Source organism: Rhinichthys klamathensis, unplaced genomic scaffold (assembly GCF_029890125.1).
Source record: "Rhinichthys klamathensis goyatoka isolate OS25496 unplaced genomic scaffold, OSU_Roscu_1.1 h1tg000363l_1, whole genome shotgun sequence".
Taxonomy (NCBI): domain Eukaryota; kingdom Metazoa; phylum Chordata; class Actinopteri; order Cypriniformes; family Leuciscidae; genus Rhinichthys; species Rhinichthys klamathensis.
Window position 1 is genome coordinate 523,730 of NW_026606872.1, and position 22,605 is coordinate 546,334.

Sequence of the window (22,605 nt, forward strand, 5' to 3'; positions counted from 1 at the left end):
AATGAAAGTACGATTCAGCTGGTTACCTGATTTCATCAGCATGACAATGTCACTCAGAGCCTTGAGATGTTAATCCACTCAACTTGATTAGGTCACTCAAACCTTAACATTATCATAGAGACAAAGGCCCAGCTGGGGGACCTGGAATGCTTGCACTTTCTTAGTTAAAATACTGTTATATTGGAACCTAAATTAAACATTTTATTAAATTTGTATTCCTTCAAGGACAATTAAAAAGTGCATAAAAGTGATTTCGCTTAGCCCTAGTTAGCATGTCATTTGCACTCCCATTACACAAGAATCTCGGTCGTTTCTGAGCGATGTACAAAAAACGTAAAATGACGAAATTCTCGCGGCAAGAACGTCAAGCATCAGTTGAAGAAATCTTTCGAGATGGCTTCCACGAAATTAGGCGGCGACATCATGATCCCAATTGTGCAGAGGATTGTAAAAATGGAGAACGCCATGAGGCACAAACGATCGATCACCGCCGCCACGAATTTCCATTCGTTAAGCCGCCTTTCCACTGCACACGACAAACGACAGCCGTTGGACCGGAAGTCATTCATTTCCAATGGAGAGTCGCACGGGAGCTGCGGGGAGTTCCGATCATATGCGTATGCGGAAAATTCGTATCCGATTTGAGCTTTGGATCCGTTGAAATATCTGAACTTCTGCGGCTAGACCGTATGCGACCGGCCGACCGGATGTGATGTATTCTAATCAAAACTATGAGGCTAGAATTACCAATATTTCAACTCTTGAATGTTATTCTGTAAACTTTATTTCTGTAAAATGTCGGTTATTAATAATTATGGCAGAAATTCTTTTTTTATAATTATTAAATCAATATTTATATTGATTAGCTCTGTAAAATCTATTGTTTTTATTGTAGATGTATTGAGGGTCATTTGTTTTGTGTGGATATATATGAATGATGAATGTAATGCATGCATGAATATATATTCATGCATGCATTACATTCATCATTAATTTTACCATTGTGAATAGCCGAGGGTAACGGTTGCTTCACGACCAATTTCAAAGTTCCGTGCGACTGACACTAGGGGGCGAAATGCGACAATCGTATGCGAATGTCGTGTGCAGTGGAAAGGCGGCTTTACACACGTTCTCGTCCTCGTCCTGGTCGCGAAATCGTTTGGCGATATACCTCACTTCCTCCAGAATTTTGGCCAGTTCCAAAGCCCCACCCACGATACCTCCACTGACTCCGCCCCTAATTCCAGCCCGCCCCCCTAGCGACGGCACTGCCGACCCTGGCTACAGCACGTCATCCTCAGTGGACGCGACGAGATGCCCACAGAGCACGCCGTGAGAGTCGTGAGCGTAATGGACGCCCTCCATCCCTCTGAAGCCGATGTACAGCATGTTCCCGCTGGCGGGCTGCAGCGCCCCCTGGCTGACCGACAGATCCACGCTCGACACACTCCCACGCCGGGGATGTTTGTTGTGACACGCCAGACGGATCCGCTCCTCACCGGGCCGGCGCATGCGGAGAAACCAGGCGCACCAGTTCAGGAGGAGAACGCGGGTCTAGACAAGAAAACACAACCATGAATAGCCACGTTTCCACCCGAAATCACCCGAAACAATAGTAACGATCTCATCCATGCAAATACTACTGTGTTTCGTGATTAGTTTGTTTGAGCACTATTTGCATAACTCAAAGATTCGCTGAGTCAATATGACCGAATCAATGCAGGTGACTCATCATAATGCTGTAGGCAGTGGCGTAACGAGCCAACACCGGGCCCTTATGCAGGATTATCAAGGCGGCCCCCTACTACAACACGTGATGACGCAATGTCCACGAGTAGGCTTTTGCATGCAATACGCAAGGAACTGTTTACACCTGGCCACTTCATGCTTTTTCTGTGATATATCGTATATCGTATAGCTATCCGATCGTGAAAAGACCAGATGTAAATTCCCTTCGAAACGCATTCGAGACGGATTTGAATCCGGTCGCTCAAACCACTTCAGGAGGTGGTCTGGGCCGCATTCCAGACGACACTGGACAAGTGTAAATGCATCTGGTTGTTGAAACCACATGTCAATTTTACTCCTCTAAAAATGCTAAAAAAAATAAACGTGTGAGAGCGTGTTATAGGCTATATGTCATAGTCAGATATGACGACGCTTCTGCAACAACACGCATCACCGCAGATGAGCATCTATTCATCAAGCCAACGCACAAACTACACTCACCGGCCACTTTATTAGGTACACCTGTCCAACTGCTCGTTAACACTTAATTTCTAAGCAGCCAATCACATGGCGGCAACTCAGTGCATTTAGGCATGTAGACATGGTCAAGACAATCTCCTGCAGTTCAAACCAAGCATCAGTATGGGGAAGAAAGTTGATTTGAGTGACTTTGAACGTGGCATGATTGTTGGTGCCAGAAGGGCTGGTCTGAGTATTTTAGAAACTGCTAATCTACTGGGATTTTCACGCACAACCATCTCTAGGGTTTACAGAGAATGGTCCGAAAAAGAAAAAACATCCAGTGAGCGGCAGTTCTGTGGGCGGAAATGCCTTGTTGATGCCAGAGGTCAGAGGAGAATGGCCAGACTGGTTCGAGCTGATAGAAGGGCAACAGTGACTGAAATAACCACTCGTTACAATCGAGGTATGCAGCAAAGCATTTGTGAAGCCACAACACGCACAACCTTGAGGCGGATGGGCTACAACAGCAGAAGACTCCACCGGGTCCCACTCATCTCCACTACAAATAGGAAAAAGAGGCTACAATTTGCAAGAGCTCACCAAAATTGAACAGTTGAAGACTGGAAAAATGTTGCCTGGTCTGATGAGTCTCGATTTCTGTTGAGACATTCAGATGTTAGAGTCAGAATTTGGCGTAAACAGAATGAGAACATGGAACCATCATGCCTTGTTACCACTGTGCAGGCTGGTGGTGGTGGTGTAATGGTGTGGGGGATGTTTTCCTGGCACACTTTAGGCCCCTTAGTGCCAATTGGGCATCGTTTAAATGCCACGGCCTACCTGAGCATTGTTTCTGACCATGTCCATCCCTTTATGGCCACCATGTACCCATCCTCTGATGGCTACTTCCACCATGTCACAAAGCTCTAATCATTTCAAATTGGTTTCTTGAACATGACAATGAGTTCACTGTACTAAAATGGCCTCCACAGTCACCAGATCTCAACCCAATAGAGCATCTTTGGGATGTGGTGGAACGGGAGATTCGCATCATGGATGTGCAGCCGACAAATCTGCGGCAACTGTGTGATGCCATCATGTCAATATGGACCAAACTCCCTGAGGAATGCTTCCAGCACCTTGTTGAATCTATGCCACGAAGAATTGAGGCAGTTCTGAAGGCAAAAGGGGGTCCAACCCGTTACTAGCATGGGGTACCTAATAAAGTGGCCGGTGAGTGTATATCGCAAATCAAAGTGAAAGTAAGTCGCAGACGCTCGCTTAACACACAATCATCTTCATTAAAAGAAACGAAATGATCTTACCAGTACTGTTGCCGCTCTCTCTAATTGCGGTCTTCGATTTAGAAATTTTAGCTGATGATCAATAAAATGCAGCTTATCTGTTGCTTTCGGTGACCTGAACTCTATTAAATCTGCATATAGCGCGGAAATTGAAGATCGGATTTATATCTGTTTTGCAAAAACACATTTATGTGACCAGCTGTAAATGGAATCGTTTTGATAAATCAGTAGCTATCCGATCTGAGAAAACGCATGAAGTGGCGCGCGCGTGTAACGTTAAACAGCCGACCCGGGGATTCCCCAGTCCCAGCTCAAAACAAATTACACCAAAATCCATGATTGTTCGTTTCACACATGTATTTAATGATCTGTAAAATATGTTGTTGTCATTATTTATTTAAAACAAAATCGTGATAAAGTAAAATACGATCAAACTAAAAGTAGTAATATGCGATAGGGGGCCCCGGCTGTCAATCAATATCTTCCAGTCAAGCGGGCCCCTGATTGGTCCGGGCCCGTAAGCAACCGCGTACCCTGCTTACCGATAGTTACGTCACTGGCTGTAGGGATTTCTGGAGGCGTACGCGGCTTCTTCCTAATGGTGCTTGAATATTCATTGTCATTCTACACAACGAAGACCTGACATATTTTATTCAAGCAAAAATGGAAATTAGTATTTCATGTTGGCTAGGTTAAGAGTGTGCCTAGAAAACAAATTTGCACAAAGTTTGTTTCCTCGTGTCCAGTCTCATGCATTTGGTATGAATCGATTCTGGTTCATGTCACACATCCTCTGTAGAATGAGGCGCCCGGCGCTCGGAAAGACACTTTAACCTTCAACACTTTTAATACAGAGTGAGAGAGACTGTTGTAACTTTACTTTTATTATAAAAATAATATATTAATAACAAAAACATTAAACATACAGTATATACAGTAGCCCCCAGAAGTATTTGGACATTGAATTACATTTTTTAATATTAATATTGTATGGAATAAAAACTAAATACTAAGATAAAAATCTTGATAAATTAAACAAATAAATAAATGCTTTGGTAATATAAAGCTTAAGTAGCAAAAATACACACATAATTAAAATATATTAATAATAAAATTAAATAAAAAGCTAAACAAACAAACACATACATATATAAAAATATAAACGGGATGGGATAATACATCCATAAATAAATAAATACATAAATGCTTCAGTAATGTAAGCTTTTAAAATTTTAAATTTAAAATACATAAAATAATTAGGGCTGTCAAATGATTAATCGTGATTAATCACATCCAAAATAAAAGTTTTTTTTACATAATATATGTGGGTGCACTGTGTATAATTATTTTATATATATAAATACACACACATGCTTGTATATATTTAAGAAATATTTTCATGTATATACTGTATATAGATTTATATATAATTTATATTATATATAAATATTTTATATGTAAATAATATTTTTTTCTTAAATATACATGCATGTGTGTGTATTTATATATATATACAAAATAATTATACACAGTGCACCCAAATATATATATGTAAAAAAAACTTTTATTTTGGATGTGATTAATCGTGATTAATCATTTGACAGCCCTAAAAAAAAATATGTTAATAATGTATGAAATAAAATACTAAATAAAAAGTGAAACAAACAAGTAACTAACTTACTAATAAATAAATAATAAACAAAATTAAAAATTAAGTTTAACAAACAACTTAAACAAATAAATAAATGTAGCAAAAAGTAAAAAATACATGCACAATTAAAAATATATTAATAATGAAATTTAAACAAAACACAAAAAAGAGGAAAAATGAAACAAAAACAGATCTGCTTCAGATAGTGATGGAGAGCGTTTCTCTTACCCATCGTGGCATCTTGGCTCCGTCAGGATCGTGATAGTGATACTGCAACACCAGACCCACAGACCCACAATCACCATGGTGGTCACAAAATACTGAGCTGAAACACACACACACACACACACTGAATCCACAACAAGCCCTGCATGTAGATGAAGCATTCATGAGATCCTCAGCGATGTGTGTCTGAGCTGTGAGAAAACACACTGTGCCATTACAGAACGTCAAGCTTCAGTAAACCCAATCTAATCTGTTCCTGAACCCTCGAGAATCTCTCAGTCCTGCACATTTCAATAAAGGAGTCACGGTAAAATTACTCATTATTTGAACTGATTTCTCATAGGTAGAATTATTCAGTTAATAATAATTACTTAAATTTGCATCTGTTCCTCACACAATGCCATCATGTGATGCTGTTTTCGGTCCTACAAGTGTCAAATATCTTGTTCTGTTTGTATTTACCATTTACTTTTTTTAGTTTGCAAGTTTTGCGGCCCTGTTATCACTCACTTACATTTATGCATTTAGCAGATGCTTATATCCAAAGCGACTTACAATAGAGGAAAATACATATATCAAAAATCTAAATTCAGGAATATATAGAATACAGATTTACTATACATACAGTAAATAAGGATAACCAACATTTGATGCATTTAAAAATAGGTTATTTTTATGTGATGTTAATTTCATATTTATGGCTGTTATTGCTTTTGAAATAAAGTCACATTACAGCAGTTTATACTCCATCAATGTAAAGTGACAACAGCATGAACATCACTAAAAGTCAAACATGTGAAATGGTTACAAAAACATGTGAAATGGTCTTTTCTGTGAGGTTATTGTGTGTTTTCCCTCTGTAAAGGTGTGTTAGTGAACAGACAGATAACATGTCAGGGTGAATGATTGCACTGGTTTCTAACAGGCCCGTCTGTCTCTATCTATCTCTCTCTCTATCTATCTATCTGTCTGTCTGTCTATCTGTCTATCCATCTCTCTATCTATCTGTCTGTCTGTCTGTCCATCTCTCTATCTGTCTGTCTATCCATCTATCTATCTGTCTGTCTGTCTGTCCATCTCTCTATCTATCTGTCTATCTGTCTGTCCATCTCTCTATCTGTCTGTCTATCCATCTCTCTATCTGTCTGTCTGTCTGTCTGTCCATCTCTCTATCTGTCTGTCTATCCATCTCTCTATCTATCTGTCTGTCTGTCTGTCCATCTCTCTATCTGTCTGTCTATCCATCTATCTATCTGTCTGTCTGTCTGTCCATCTCTCTATCTATCTGTCTATCTGTCTGTCCATCTCTCTATCTGTCTGTCTATCCATCTCTCTATCTATCTGTCTGTCTGTCTGTCCATCTCTCTATCTGTCTGTCTATCCATCTCTCTATCTATCTGTCTGTCTGTCTGTCCATCTCTCTATCTGTCTGTCTATCCATCTCTCTATCTATCTGTCTGTCTGTCTGTCCATCTCTCTATCTGTCTGTCTATCTATCTATCTATCTATCTATCTATCTATCTATCTATCTGTCTGTCCATATCTATCCATCTCTCTATCTGTCTGTCTATCCATCTCTCTATCTGTCTGTCTATCCATCTCTCTATCTGTCTGTCTATCCATCTCTCTATCTGTCTGTCTATCCATCTCTCTATCTATCTGTCTGTCTGTCTATCCATCTCTCTATCTATCTATCTGTCTGTCTATCCATCTCTCTCTCTATCTATCTGTCTGTCTGTCCATCTCTATCCATCTCTCTCTGTCTGTCTGTCTGTCTATCCATCTCTCTATCTATCTGTCTGTCTGTCTGTCCATCTCTCTATCTGTCTGTCTATCCATCTATCTATCTGTCTGTCTGTCTGTCCATCTCTCTATCTATCTGTCTATCTGTCTGTCCATCTCTCTATCTGTCTGTCTATCCATCTCTCTATCTATCTGTCTGTCTGTCTGTCCATCTCTCTATCTGTCTGTCTATCCATCTCTCTATCTATCTATCTGTCTGTCCATCTCTCTATCTGTCTATCTATCTATCTATCTATCTATCTATCTATCTGTCTGTCCATATCTATCCATCTCTCTATCTGTCTGTCTATCCATCTCTCTATCTGTCTGTCTATCCATCTCTCTATCTGTCTGTCTATCCATCTCTCTATCTATCTATCTGCCTGTCTATCCATCTCTCTATCTGTCTGTCTATCCATCTCTCTATCTATCTATCTGTCTGTCTATCCATCTCTCTCTCTATCTATCTGTCTGTCTGTCCATCTCTCTCTGTCTGTCTGTCTATCTATCTATCTATCTATCTATCTATCTATCTATCTATCTGTCTATCTATCTATCTGTCTGTCTGTCTGTCTGTCCATCTCTATCCATCTCTCTATCTGTCTGTCTGTCCATCTCTATCCATCTCTCTCTGTCTGTCTATCTATCTATCTATCTATCTATCTATCTATCTATCTATCTATCTATCTATCTATCTATCTATCTATCTATCTGTCTGTCTGTCTGTCCATCTCTATCCATCTCTCTATCTGTCTGTCTGTCCATCTCAGGGTTTTTCCTGGCTCAAAATGAGGCGGAGGTGGTAAAATCGTAACACTAGGGGGGTCTGGGGGTTTTGATACTCGGGAGAAAATTTTGTACATTTTAAAGATAAATTCATTAATCTGGTGCACTTTGAGTCACTCGAATCTGTTGTTAAAAATAAATAATAATCCACCCGCCAACCACCCATATTCTTTGATTTACATATTTGCATCTGATAATCACATTACAATTATTCAATTAAGCATGATAATATGGTAACATATCACACTGAAGTAGGCTGATTTAAAATCAACATTTATTTAAATTAAAAGTTAAAAGAATTAAATTAAAAGAATTGTCTGTCTCTATCTATCTATCAGTCTATCTGTCTGTCTCTATCTATCAGTCTGTCTGTCTGTCTCTATCTGTCTGTCTCTATCTATCAGTCTGTCTGTCTGTCTCTATCTGTCTGTCTCAATCTATCTGTCTGTCAAATTCAAATTCAAATTAGCTTTATTGGCATGAATGTGTAAAATAGCACAATATTGCCAAAGCAATAGACATATACAAACATATAGATAAATAAAAGTGAACAATAAAAAATAAAATAAAAAATAAAACAATTACTAAAATATCAAACAATCAAAATAACAATTATTTGTAATTTATTTGTACAATTATTTATCCATCTGAGGTTCCACTGGTTGTCCTCATTTCATGGCATGAGGAGACATATTTTGCAGCAATTATTTCACATTTGGGCATTTCTCCTAGTAAATATGGGATTTTCTGTGTGTCTGATATGGATTTGAATTCAGGGTATATTTGGGAAATGTTTGGGAAGTGTTTTTGTCTTAGTGTATTATAAAGTCTGTATATAATGTGACATCGTTTTTCATATGAGGTAAATAACCGCAAGACAGAAATCAAACTTCACTTTAAATAAGATTATTTTCATCCTACTAAGAGAAACGATGTGAAGTTGATCGTTTAGTCAGTGGCTTGATTTACTGATGCATAAATAGCATTAAAAATTTGGAGAGAAAGATAATCTGTCTGAACTTGAGTAACTGTAACATCAGAAATCACAGATCAGGCACTAGAATAAACATGATTATTACTTACATGTTTGTGGCAAAGCCTGCGCCGAAATTTACCAAATAATCCATAGTGAAATGCGCCGAATACAAGCAAAAAAAATAATGAACTGCTGAGACATTCACACTGTTGAAAAAAGGGAAACCCCACTATCCCAGCATTAGGAGGATCGTTTGTCGATCTTTCCTCCACGCTCCAGTGGGCGGGGCCAAAGACGCAGTGATGTGACGTAGCGCTGACCTTCTGCCAAGGCGGCCTTTCGCTGCCCTGTGACGTCACAAGCCTCCACTGTTTAGAACTCCGCTGTTGTTTTCTAGTCTTGGTTACAAACGTGTTTGGAATATCAAGGAAGGTTTGAATTTTGATACTTTGAAAGGGTATTTATATTTTTATAACGGCCTCTGAAATGTCAAAAGATCAAGGAAAGAAGAGCCAGATCTACCGGCCTCTGAAACCTGCAGCTAACTGGCTCCTTCAGCAAAAATGGGACCAGTCCAGTTATGAGATCCACCGAGACAAGGTCTGACTCTGACGGGTTTTGGTTGTCTGCTTTTTTTTAGTAACGTTATGTTTAATATTGCTTGAAATTTAAGTAACTAGTGCAAAGTGCCCGTACAAAATCTGTTTTTGTGTGTGTTTTTAGTAATTGTTGGTTTAATGTGTTTGAGTGCTCATTGTTACAATTAACTACACAGCAAAAGTTCAGTGAAGTTTTTATTTGTGCATGGTAGAAAGCAAATACTGATACTGACATAATAATGACATACAATAAATATGGAAAATTGAACTACAGGATTCAGGGAGCAGCGACACAGTGAACTCTGAGAAAACACTACGCTTGAGCAAACAGTTTGTGATTAGGCTTCTACGAATGGTGGCCGTGAATAAAATATAATATTCAGAAGTAAACATGTAGCTGACTTCATGTTTAGCTGACAGTGTTTATGTCAGAATGATTATTTTTGAACCACAACCTTCTAAGTGCTTCTTTTACCGATATCTTTTGCATTTCTAATCCAAACAACGTTAAACTCGGCACTGCACCCGTAGCAAGACACCCGTCAAGTCTGAAATCCATCGGACTAACGGTTCGAGAGATATGCGAGTAACAGACACACACACACACACACACACACACACACACACACACACAGACAGACGTTCCTGTAATTTATAGATAGATTTGGGCCACTCAGTTTGAGTTATTTTAGTACATCAAGTCACTAACTTAAGTCATCTTCATTAATATAGCGCTTGTAACCATGTAGATTGTTCCAAAGCGGCTTTACAGTGATAATAGGAATAAAACCACTAACGTTAAGTGAAAATTAGAAATGTTGGCAACCATAGCTCAAATGGAATAAGTTTTTTAATTTTATTTCAGTAAAGAGAGAGAGTGTGTGTGTTTGTGTGTGTGTGAGAGAGAGAGAGAGTGTGATTGTGTGTATATATATGTATATGTTGATGTTCTGTCTCTGTCTCTGTCTCAGGTGAGAGAGGCCAAACCTGTAGTCGACACCAAGGGCATCGAAACACCGGCGCATATCAGACACAATCTGAAGAAAGTCCAGGTATCTGATTAATTAATATGTAAACAAGAATGTATTTTCCTGTCATCATTTACTTGCCCTCATGTTGTTCCAAACCTGTATGAGTTTCTTTCTTCTGCTGAACACAAAAGAAGATATTTTGATAACCAAACAGTTGAACGTACTCCAATAATTATGAGCCTATAAGCAGACAAAAATGATTTTGTGAGCTCTATAACAGCACTATTGCCGATTACAGTGATGTGTTGTTATGAAGTAACGTGGAGTAGATGAAATGCATGATAACAGTGTTTGTCTTCAGTTGCAGAAAGAAAGGATGTCCATCATAGAGAGAGACAATCATCGTCTGGCCAGCAATCTTTCTGCTATCACTCGCTCTAAAGGACTGGTGGACAACAGGAACCATTGCCCACAGCTCAGGTGTGTGTGTGTGTGTGTGTGTGTGTGTGTGTGTGTGCTCATACGTCAATCTGTAGCTGGTTAACATAGTAACTCAGTGAGGTGTTTATTTGATCTGGGTTTCAGTTGTCGGATCTCCCGCTGCGTCTCATGTATATAACATCTAAACAAGATGTAGAAATTATTTAGAAATAAAATTAAATTAAACATTAAAAAAATATTCTATTTCATTTGACAATTAAACATTTTATTTATGTTATGTTATGATAATGTTATATATCTGGTTTTACAGTGTGAACACACACAAAAAGAAGGAGGAGCTTCTAGAGCTGACAGCAGAAAACCATCGGATCAACCAGCGAATCCTGACGCAGAAGTCGGATTACAGGAGGGAACTCTGGGAGGCCGACTTTGAAAAGGTCCAGCAATATAGAGACAAACTCGCACACTATCCACGAGGAGAGACCAACAAACAGGTTTGATCCTAATTCACACTTTAAAAAACGGAGCTAATTTCTTCTTAATTTTCTCGCCTTCATCATGTTTCCAACCCTTCTGTGAAACACAATAGCACACATTTCAGATGCTCACGCTGCTCTTGTTAATGCCTGTGAAAAAAAGCATGTCATGTGGGTTCGAAATTATTATTTCAAAGCACTAAATGGTTTAGCTCCTCAGTACTTGAGCGAGCTTTATTTTTAAAGAGGCGTTTACAACAAAAAAAGCATTTAGGACTTAAGTTACTGAGATAAAAATCAACCCGATTTCAAGGGAGGATCTGATTTGTCACAACAGCTTCTCGAACAAGAAAAAATGTAGGGCGGGGCTTAATTTAGTGCATAGGGAATTGATTGTCTGGTTGTGGTTTGCTATTGGCTGTCCTCATGTGAGTGACAGGTTGTAGCCCCGCCCTCGTCATCAGAGAAGAGTAGAGATGCTGCAAGAGGAACTTATTCTGATTCAAGATTACAAGGCACACAAAAAACTGCACTTCACTGCAATACCATGGCGACTCAAAGGCAAAAATACGCATCAAAATGTTACTTGTTTTACGTAAAATCATTAAATGGCTTCCTTCCGCTAAAATAAATAGTACCTGTGCCCGGTTGCATAAAGCACCTTAGGTTTTTCCCTTAAGTATTATACTTAAGGGGCGATTTCCCCTTACCTAAGAGAATAATTTAAGGGTGTTGTAGTGTTGTCAAAAATATTGATATTTCGATAAATATCGATACTGAAATATCTGAACGGTACCAATACTAATTTCCCGAAGTATCGATACTAGCTGAGCGGTCACTTTCACTTCTCTCCAAAGGCGCGTTGACAAACACCACACGTGACGCACTCGTCTCATTCGCTCTGGTTAAATAGCAAAAGTGAAGTGAATGGTTTTGAATCGACCGGCTTTGGTTGATTGATAAAGAACACCGCGATCAGGCATGTCGGAGAATAGCGCGCACACGCATTAAAAAACACACCGCGAGCAGGCATGTCGGAGAATACGCGGACACGCGCTTCACACTGTGAGCGTGCTGCGGGCACCCAAAAGATTGTTTGACTATCAATAATCCCTAACATCACTAATTTTTTTAAATTATTTTATAGTTGAACAGACTTAAGGAACAGGCTCCAGGGGTACCATTTAGCAGCATATATGCTCAGCATCAGGGGTGTTTGTTATTTGGACAGACCTGCCCCCACTGCTAAAAAAATCCTAAAAGAAATACTGTAACTCTTCTCATTTTAACTTTTCTGAAACATTAACCAAGATGGCCTAGTATTGTTGTTGATATGAGTCTGTGTTGTCTAGTATTTTCACCGTTTTCTTAAAGTTAAGATAAGCTGACTGAGGAATCTTAGACAAGTAAATATTGTTGTGGTCAAATGTAAATTAGCTTGTGCCTATTTAACTTTATTCAAAAATTATTATTTAATTCTGCAATTTTCCTTCATTAGCGATTATCATCAATTTGATTACACAGATACTAATTAAACTAAACAGCTAGACAATGGCATCTCTGAATTCAATAATGAAATGCCTTTAACTGAAAATTGAATGTTTAATCTTATTATTATACATTACTGACACTCTATCCTCCAATTTGATACTGTTAAGTGCTTTTTTGTTACAGTATATTTTAATCTTTGATAACAGTAGGTAATAAAAATACAACGGATCATGTAAGCTCTGGTCCAATTAAAAAATATTAACAAATAGAACTCGGGACATTTTTGTTCATGTAAAATATACCTCATTGTCATGTTCTAGACTTGTTATATTTAGCTTTAAATACAAAAAATACCCCCTTAATATTGTGGCAATTTTTTTCTCTGTGGTATCGAATATCGATATTTTTCAAGGTATCGTATCGAAGTTAGAAATTCTAGTATCGTGACAACACTAGGGTGTTGCATATAATCTCTTAAACGGTTCTCTTAGGTAAGGGAAACATTTAAGTGTTTCACGACAGCGATCCTGGATTCACGTTATAAAAGTCTGTTGTTGCCATAGATGCGCAAAACACTAACATGTCGGCATATCACGTGTCAGTCCAGTGACGCTATCACGCAACACCGCGTTAGCTCCGAAAGTGTACTGTTCACCGTCTCCTGCTTTGGCATTTGTTTAGGTTTTGTGAATGCACTTCTGGCTCTGTGTCTCGAAATACAGCTGAGTATTTCCATAGCATACCTGTTTTCTTCTGTCATGATTCCTTTTAAAACACAGAATCAGCTCGTTCTCCTGTGAATTTTTTTCTGCACGGGTCGGCCACACACTCTCCGTGCGCGCACTGACTTAACGTTGTGATAGTCTACATGCGAGTCACGTGTAATGACAGACAGACAGCCGTCTAGTTGGTTAGCGATGCCAAATATTGCGCGTCGATCAAATCGGTATTCTTGCAACAATTTTTCATCGCTAAGTTGGTCCAAAGGGTTCTGCCTATTCCCTATGATCTTCAGCTGGTTCCATAAATTCAGCCATGTCGTCTTATTTTTGTCCGCGTCACTCTTAAGGTTACGATTCCCAAACCTTAAGTTATACTTAGGGAAATGACCGTTAAAGGTGCATTGCGCAAGTTTCTGAGGTTTTGCAGAACTATGCCCTCTCTGGCGACAAGCGAAACTGCAACCAGAATGAACTACAAGCCGATCTCTTTGAATCCATCTTCTACTTTTGTCGAAAGTTGACTGAAGTTTTGTCGCTCGAGTTGTCTTCGCTGATACGGAGAATGGCGGCGAATACACAAACCTGCCAGACATAACGCGCATGACGTCACGCCCAGTCTCACGTTCCGGCCCAAATCCCTCTTGTTAATTTTACTGTACAGGATTAAAGAGGCAATCGCAGTGATCAGAGAAGGGCTCATTCAGCCCATCAGGCAATTGTTTAAGCATGTATGGGTTAGAAAAACGGGTATTTTTAACATGAACTGTTGCGCAATGCACCTTTAAGGGGTTTTATGCAACACTTAACGCTTTTTCAGGGATTACTTAAGTGAAAAAACAGCATTTATGGGAAATTCTAAGTGTTTGTGACGTTTCACTTAAAAAAAAAATTCTTAAGTAACACTTACGGGGATTTTTCTGCAACACCCTTAGGTATAAGGGCGAACTTAAGGGAAAATTACACTTAAGGTGCTTTATGCAACCGGGCACTAGACCATAAACAGTAGGGGTGTGTAACGATATTCGAACCGAACCAAAAAAACGCGATACACCACCCACGATACTGGCGTCCCGAACACGCCCCGCCCCCTGCTGCCCCGCCCAGCCCCGGCTCATTGCACCTCATGTCTTATGTGTACACAACGAATACAGCGTTGTTGCCTAACCACCATTAACCACATATAATCGCAATAATCTCAGTGTTTTGTTACTTTCGATAATAAGCAAGGTGTAATCTTTCAAATTCTGTCTATTTGATCACAAAATTCAAACAATAAATGCCGCTTTGGCGCTCTGTGATGTGGCGTGTCAGATCACTGTACTAGGCTCCTCATTTAAAGCGGCAGCGCGAGTAAACGTGATCATCTCTTCCTCAGTTACAGAATAAACATGAATGAACACCCGAAGGTATGTTGAAAGATACAGTATACTGTATACCAGTATACAGTATACATCATAACTCACTCAATCAGTGTTTCAACAGCGGAAATACGTCAATAAAACGCTTAGTTTTTCACATGTAAATATTTACCTCAGGCAAGTCCTTCAGTGTCCACAGCTTGTTGGTTCGACAACTCTTTCACTAAATAAATGCACTGTATTAAAGGTGCTCTAAGCGATGTCGAGTGTCTATCACTTCTTGTTGACGTTTAAAGTATTGTCAAACAAAACGGAGGCTAGCTAGACCCTCCCTCCTCCTCATCCGCACACTAACCCCCCAAACCACACCCCCAAACTCTTCTTGTCGGTTATTGGCTGGATCAGTTTGTTATGTTTCGTGGCGCGGGTCGCTACAGTTTGTTTTTGTTGCCGTGTGTGACGCCTGGGATGTCTGCAGAGACCGCGTCTTTTTACAGTGTGTTCAGGGGGACAGGCAGCTAGCGGATAGTGAGGAGATGTTTGCTGTATGTGACAAAAAATGTTTTGGCCTAAAAAATGCGTGACATCGCTTAGAGCACCTTTAACCTATATATTATATTTTACTTAACCTGTTAATGATATCTTGATTATTTAATGTATGTTTAAAATATCTGTCATGAAAATAACAGCAACTGTGTAAATTATTATATTTCAATAACAAATTAGAGTAAAAACATGTTAATGCAAAAACTGCCTTATGTGCAGTTTACATGTTTTCATACAATTTGTTATTTGAGTGTTGATTATTATTGTTATTATTAGATCTAAAAATAAATGTCAACTGAATTTAGGCTAAAAGTCTAAGCTCTGTTGTTAAGCTTTAAAGTCGTCATGAAATCAGATTTTACCATTCGTATTTTTATATGTAATATTGTAGTGTTTATTATAAATGATTTATCTGTGCACTTCATTATTTTTTTTTAATTCATGTCCCCTTATAATCTTTAATCAAATACATTACCCTTCCCTCCCCCCTCGAAACGACTTCTCTTCTCTTCCGGTCAAAATCTATTACTAGAGGGCGTGGCTATCCCGTGGTTCGCGGGAGGCTCATATAAATATGGGGTGATTCCTTCCGGAAAATTTGGCTGCTCGTCCTCGTTCTCGTTCTCATCGTCGGGTTCCTCAATTAAAAATGCTTCATGGGAGGGTAACGGTGGAGAGAAATCCTCCACAACTGACTGTAAACTGGCTTTCAAATCTGTCGGTGAATCTTATCTATTTGTTCATTTATATATATATATATATTTATTTATTTATTCATTTTCAATTTCTGCAGGTTTCGTCCTCCACAACACACAAGTCCTACCGGCCTCTGAAACCTGCAGCTAACTGGTTCCTGCAGCAGAAATGGGACCAGTCTAACTACGAGATCCACCGAGACAAGGTCTGACTCTGATGGGTTATGGTTGTCTGCTTTTTTAATATGTTTATTGCGTGAAATTTAACTAACTAGTGCAAAGTGCCCGTAGCAAGACACCCGTCAAGTCTGAAATCCATCAGACTAACGGTCCGAGAGATATGCGAATAGGGATGGGAATTGATAAGAATTTAACGATTCCGATTCCATTATCGATATTGCTTATCGATTCGATTCCTTATCGATTCTCATTGGGTGAGGGAATAAGTACAAATTTATTTGTTTGTATTAACTTATTGAGCTTATAACTTATTTGTTTGTTATTAACTCGCTGACACAGCACAGCGTATTAGGGGTGTGAACCTACACTTGTCTTACGGTTCAGTTCGATTACGATTATCATGTCATCGATTCAGTTCAATTCGATATCTCGATGCATTACATGCACTGCATCCTCAATTTTACTTCAAAAGTGATGTGTGCATGCGCGTGTTCACCTGTTCGTGAAGTCGCAGTGGCAGAAACAGTGACATTCCAGTTTAAGTTTCATGGGACTAAAGTCTGTTCATGATGTGTGGCCAAATGTCTCTGCATATTGGAGGTCCCCCCTTTAACGAAATGGAAATTTTACAGGTGTTGGAACAAGTGACCTTGTTATGAGGCGCCGTCATACTCTCATTGAGTATGTGCGCGAGTTTGAGTGTGTGTGTGTGTGCTCGCGTCTCATATGAATATGTGCGTGGAGAATTTGTGTGTGCGCGCGCGTGTCTCGTATGTGCGTGGAGAGTTTGTGTGTGCACGCGCGCGTCTCTTATGAGTATGTGCCTGGAAAATTTCGCGCATCTTGTGTGTGTAGAGTTTGCGTGTATGCGTGAGCGACTTTAGGTGTGTCGTTGTGCATTTCATATGTATTTGTTTGAGCATTCAGCAGTATACATGTATGTTTGACTACTTAGTATACGTTTATGCAAGTGTTTCATATATGTGTGCGTGAATGAAGTTTGATTTAAGCCCTAGACGGCACCTCACATATTGTCGTCTTTTCGCGTGAAATATAACCAAACGAGCGCTTCTGCCTCGATGCAATGTTTGTTGCGTTCTGAATCAAAATAACGCATCGCGTGTGTGACGTCATGACACATTTGCAACGTGCGGAACCGATAAGCGGAATCGTTAAGCAGGCATACTAACGGTTCCAAGGAATTGGTTCACTGGGAACCGGTTCTGAAGAAGAACCGGTTCTCGATTCCCATCCCTATATGCGAATAACACACACACACACACTAGGGATGGCGAAAACTAAAAAATGTCTTGACCGACCACCGAGCCTCATTAGCCGGTTATAACCGGTTAACCGTTTAAAATATGCTACGCTATTTGAAATAACAGCCATTTAGAGCCGCGCCTGCAATTTTGCATCTCTGTCGCATCTCTCTGCGCTCTGCCTCCCGCTCACACACACACTGCCCCAGCGCCGCCCTCCCGCTCACACACACACTGCCCCGGCACCGCCCTCCCGCTCACACACACACTGCCACACACACACTGCCCCAGCGCCGCCCTCCCGCTCACACACACACTGCCCCGGCACCGCCCTCCCGCTCACACACACACTGCCACACACACACTGCCCCAGCGCCGCCCTCCCGCTCACACACACACTGCCCCGGCGCCGCCCTCCCGCTCACACACACACTGCCCCGGCGCCGCCCTCCCACTCACACACACACACTGCCCCGGCACCGCCTTCCCATTCACACACACACTGCCCCGGCGCCGCCCTCCCGCTCACACACACACTGCCACACACACACTGCCCCGGCACCGCCCTCCCACTCACACACACACTGCCCCGGCACCGCCCTCCCGCTCACACAAACACTGCCCCGGCACCGCCCTCCCGCTCACACACACACTGCCCCGGCGCCGCCCTCCCGCTCACACACACACTGCCACACACACACTGCCCCGGCACCGCCCTCCCACTCACACACACACTGCCCCGGCGCCGCCCTCCCACTCACACACACACTGCCCCGGCGCCGCCCTCCCACTCACACACACACTGCCCCGGCGCCGCCCTCCCACTCACACACTGCCCCGGCACCGCCTTCCCATTCACACACACACTGCCCCGGCGCCGCCCTCCCGCTCACACACACACTGCCACACACACACTGCCCCGGCACCGCCCTCCCGCTCACACACACACTGCCACACACACACTGCCCCGGCACCGCCCTCCCGCTCACACACACACTGCCCCACACACACTGCTCCGGCACCGCCCTCCCACTCACACACACACTGCCCCGGCGCCGCCCTCCCGCTCACACACACACTGCCCCGGCGCCGCCCTCCCGCTCACACACACACTGCCCCGGCACCGCCCTCCCGCTCACACACACACTGCCACACACACACTGCCCCGGCACCGCCCTCCCGCTCACACACACACTGCCCCGGCGCCGCCCTCCCGCTCACACACACACTGCCCCGGCACCGCCCTCCCGCTCACACACACACTGCCCCGGCACCGCCCTCCCGCTCACACAAACACTGCCCCGGCACCGCCCTCCCGCTCACACACACACTGCCACACACACACACTGCCCCGGCACCGCCCTCCCGCTCACACACAAACTGCCCCGGCGCCGCCCTCCCGCTCACACACACACTGCCCCACACACACTGCCCCGGCACCGCCCTCCCACTCACACACACACTGCCCCGGCGCCACCCTCCCGCTCACACACACACTGCCACACACACACTGCCCCGGCACCGCCCTCCCGCTCACACACACACTGCCCCGGCACCGCCCTCCCGCTCACACACACACTGCCCCGGCGCCGCCCTCCCGCTCACACACACACTGCCCCACACACACTGCCCCGGCGCCGCCCTCCCGCTCACACACACACTGCCCCGGCGCCGCCCTCCCGCTCACACACACACTGCCCCGGCACCGCCCTCCCGCTCACACACACACTGCCCCGGCGCCGCCCTCCCGCTCACACACACACTGCCCCACACACACTGCCCCGGCACCACCCTCCCACTCACACACACACTGCCCCGGCGCCGCCCTCCCGCTCACACACACACTGCCCCGGCGCCGCCCTCCCGCTCACACACACACTGCCACACACACACTGCCCCGGCGCCGCCCTCCCGCTCACACACACACTGCCCCGGCGCCGCCCTCCCGCTCACACACACACACTGCCCCGGCGCTGCCCTCCCGCTCACACACACACTGCCCCGGCGCTGCCCTCCCGCTCACACACACACTGCCCCGGCGCCACCCTTCCACTCACGTCACTTTTTTAAAATCCCCTACAGCGCGAAACATGAGTCCCGCAAACGCCGCGCCGAGGAGCTTGTATGTAATCGGAGGACAAATGGCTCCCTAGTTTCTAAATGGTTTGGGTGCAAGGTGATCGCGTTGAAAATAAAGGCGTTAGTCTAGCGTTAGCAGCTCATTTGAAAGTTGAAACATTGCCGCGGCTCATTTAAGAAATGACAGCTCCGAAGAGACGCCGCTTTAGTTTGAGGTAGTGCTAACAATAATAAAGAAAGATGATCATCATCACCTTATCTGTTACCACTGAAATGTAGATGTAATGTATAAATCTAAGCCCATCTTATGCTGAATGTTGCCTAATAGACTGCAACACGATAAACCCAATGGATAAAACAGGCAACTTCAGAATGCGTAAATGTTGGTAACCATAGCTGAAATGGAATAAGTTTGTTTTATTTTATTTCAGTTGATGCTTAAGATTTAATTATAATAAACATGCATTGTGTGTGAGAGAGTGTGTGAGTGTCTCTGTGTGTGTGAGAGAGTGTGTGTGATTTTCTGTATGTGTGTGTGTGAGAGAGAGTGTGTCTGAGTGTGAGTGTGTTTGAGAGAGAGTGTGTGTGAGTATGTATATATGTATATGTTGATGTTCTGTCTCTGTCTCTGTCTCAGGTGAGAGAGGCCAAACCTGTAGTCGACACCAAGGGCATCGAAACACCGGCGCATATCAGACACAATCTGAAGAAAGTCCAGGTATCTGATTAATTAATATGTAAACAAGAATGTATTTTCCTGTCATCATTTACTTGCCCTCATGTTGTTCCAAACCTGTATGAGTTTCTTTCTTCTGCTGAACACAAAAGAAGATATTTTGATAACCAAACAGTTGAACGTACTCCAATAATTATGAGCCTATAAGCAGACAAAAATGATTTTGTGAGCTCTATAACAGCACTATTGCCGATTACAGTGATGTGTTGTTATGAAGTAACGTGGAGTAGATGAAATGCATGATAACAGTGTTTGTCTTCAGTTGCAGAAAGAAAGGATGTCCATCATAGAGAGAGACAATCATCGTCTGGCCAGCAATCTTTCTGCTATCACTCGCTCTAAAGGACTGGTGGACAACAGGAACCATTGCCCACAGCTCAGGTGTGTGTGTGTGTGTGTGTGTGTGTGTGCTCATACGTCAATCTGTAGCTGGTTAACATAGTAACTCAGTGAGGTGTTTATTTGATCTGGGTTTCAGTTGTCGGATCTCCCGCTGCGTCTCATGTATATAACATCTAAACAAGATGTAGAAATTATTTAGAAATAAAATAAAATTAAACATTAAAAAAATATTCTATTTCATTTGACAATTAAACATTTTATTTATGTTATGTTATGATAATGTTATATATCTGGTTTTACAGTGTGAACACACACAAAAAGAAGGAGGAGCTTCTAGAGCTGACAGCAGAAAACCATCGGATCAACCAGCGAATCCTGACGCAGAAGTCGGATTACAGGAGGGAACTCTGGGAGGCCGACTTTGAAAAGGTCCAGCAATATAGAGACAAACTCGCACACTATCCACGAGGAGAGACCAACAAACAGGTTTGATCCTAATTCACACTTTAAAAAGCGGAGCTAATTTCTTCTTAATTTTCTTGCCTTCATCATGTTTCCAACCCTTCTGTGAAACACAATAGCACACATTTCGGTTGCTCACGCTGCTCTTGTTAATGCCTGTGAAAAAAAGCATGTCATGTGGGTTTGAAATTATTATTTCAAAGCACTAAATGGTTTAGCTCCTCAGTACTTGAGCGAGCTTTATTTTTAACGAGGCGTTTACAACAAAAAAAGCATTTAGGACTTAAGTTATTGAGATAAAAATCAACCAGATTTCAAGGGAGGATCTGATTTGTCAACAACAGCTTCTCGAACAAGAAAAAATGTAGGGCGGGGCTTAATTTAGTGCATAGGGAATTGATTGTCTGGTTGTGGTTTGCTATTGGCTGTCCTCATGTGAGTGACAGGTTATAGCCCCGCCCTCGTCATCAGAGAAGAGTAGAGATGCTGCAAGAGGAACTTATTCTGGTTCAAGATTACAAGACACACAAAAAACTGCACTTCACTGCAATACCATGGCGACTCAAAGGCAAAAATACGCATCAAAATGTTACTTGTTTTACGTAAAATCATTAAATGGCTTCCTTCCGCTAAAATAAATAGTACCTGTGCCGGTTGCATAAAGCACCTTAGGTTTTTTCCTTAAGTATGATACTTAAAGGGCGATTTCCCCTTACCTAAGAGAATAATTTAAGGGTGTTGCATATAATCTCTTAAACGGTTCTCTTAGGTAAGGGAAACATTTAAGTGTTTCACGACAGCGATCCTGGATTCACGTTATAAAAGTCTGTTGTTGCCATAGATGCGCAAAACACTAACATGTCGGCAGGGCCGTAGCTAGAGGATTCGGGGCCCCCTGAAAAAATATTGATGTGGGCCCCCACCACCCTGCTCCACCAATATCATATACTGTACAATAGATGAACATGGAGGCCCACATAACAGAAGATGGTGATGTTGTTGTAAAACCTTTATTTTAAAAGTTAAATGTTTATATAAAAATTACAACTAATAAAAACTAACAAAAAAGCAAGAAATTGTTAAATAATAATAAAACCAATTTTTAAAAAGTAATGATTTTTTTCCCCATCAGTCTGTTATAATTCATAAATCAAAAAGTAAACATTTAAAAAAATTGACAAGAATGCAGTCTAATTAAAAAAATAAAAGCATTCATTGTCTTATTTTTAAAAAAAGATAATATGGAACTGGTAATATTATTAAATAAAGCGAATACATTTATTCATCCAAGTGCAGTGTGTTGTATTCATGTTTTCTCGATGTTTTAAATA

General features: G+C 41.8%; 2 protein-coding genes and 1 pseudogene across 2 annotated transcripts; 2 read left to right on the top strand and 1 right to left on the bottom strand.

Annotated features, from left to right (window-relative positions):
- Nucleotides 1–265: 265 nt before the first annotated feature.
- Nucleotides 266–5,894, bottom strand: LOC130069370 (neuronal acetylcholine receptor subunit alpha-7-like; annotated as a pseudogene).
- A 3,506-nt stretch (nucleotides 5,895–9,400) lies between these two features.
- LOC130069371 (uncharacterized protein CFAP97D2-like) lies at nucleotides 9,401–11,759 on the top strand. The gene is made up of 4 exons (XM_056233219.1): nucleotides 9,401–9,514; nucleotides 10,485–10,565; nucleotides 10,846–10,964; nucleotides 11,236–11,759. The coding sequence occupies exons 1-4, from the start codon at nucleotides 9,401–9,403 to the stop codon at nucleotides 11,423–11,425; spliced, it is 504 nt and encodes a 167-aa protein (XP_056089194.1). The 3' UTR covers nucleotides 11,426–11,759.
- A 4,408-nt stretch (nucleotides 11,760–16,167) lies between these two features.
- LOC130069373 (uncharacterized protein CFAP97D2-like) lies at nucleotides 16,168–21,390 on the top strand. The gene is made up of 5 exons (XM_056233220.1): nucleotides 16,168–16,182; nucleotides 16,312–16,419; nucleotides 20,372–20,452; nucleotides 20,733–20,851; nucleotides 21,115–21,390. The coding sequence occupies exons 1-5, from the start codon at nucleotides 16,168–16,170 to the stop codon at nucleotides 21,302–21,304; spliced, it is 513 nt and encodes a 170-aa protein (XP_056089195.1). The 3' UTR covers nucleotides 21,305–21,390.
- The last annotated feature ends 1,215 nt before the right edge of the window (nucleotides 21,391–22,605 follow it).

Bases quoted from the DNA above. Each gene is read 5' to 3' on its own strand.
- LOC130069373 (XM_056233220.1), top strand. The intron at 20,453-20,732 runs GTATCTGATTAA...GTTTGTCTTCAG, and splicing joins ACAATCTGAAGAAAGTCCAG to TTGCAGAAAGAAAGGATGTC. The intron at 20,852-21,114 runs GTGTGTGTGTGT...CTGGTTTTACAG, and splicing joins AACCATTGCCCACAGCTCAG to TGTGAACACACACAAAAAGA.
- LOC130069371 (XM_056233219.1), top strand. From the start codon at position 9,401: ATGTCAAAAGATCAAGGAAAGAAGAGCCAGATCTACCGGCCTCTGAAA. The intron at 9,515-10,484 runs GTCTGACTCTGA...TCTCTGTCTCAG, and splicing joins ATGAGATCCACCGAGACAAG to GTGAGAGAGGCCAAACCTGT. The intron at 10,566-10,845 runs GTATCTGATTAA...GTTTGTCTTCAG, and splicing joins ACAATCTGAAGAAAGTCCAG to TTGCAGAAAGAAAGGATGTC.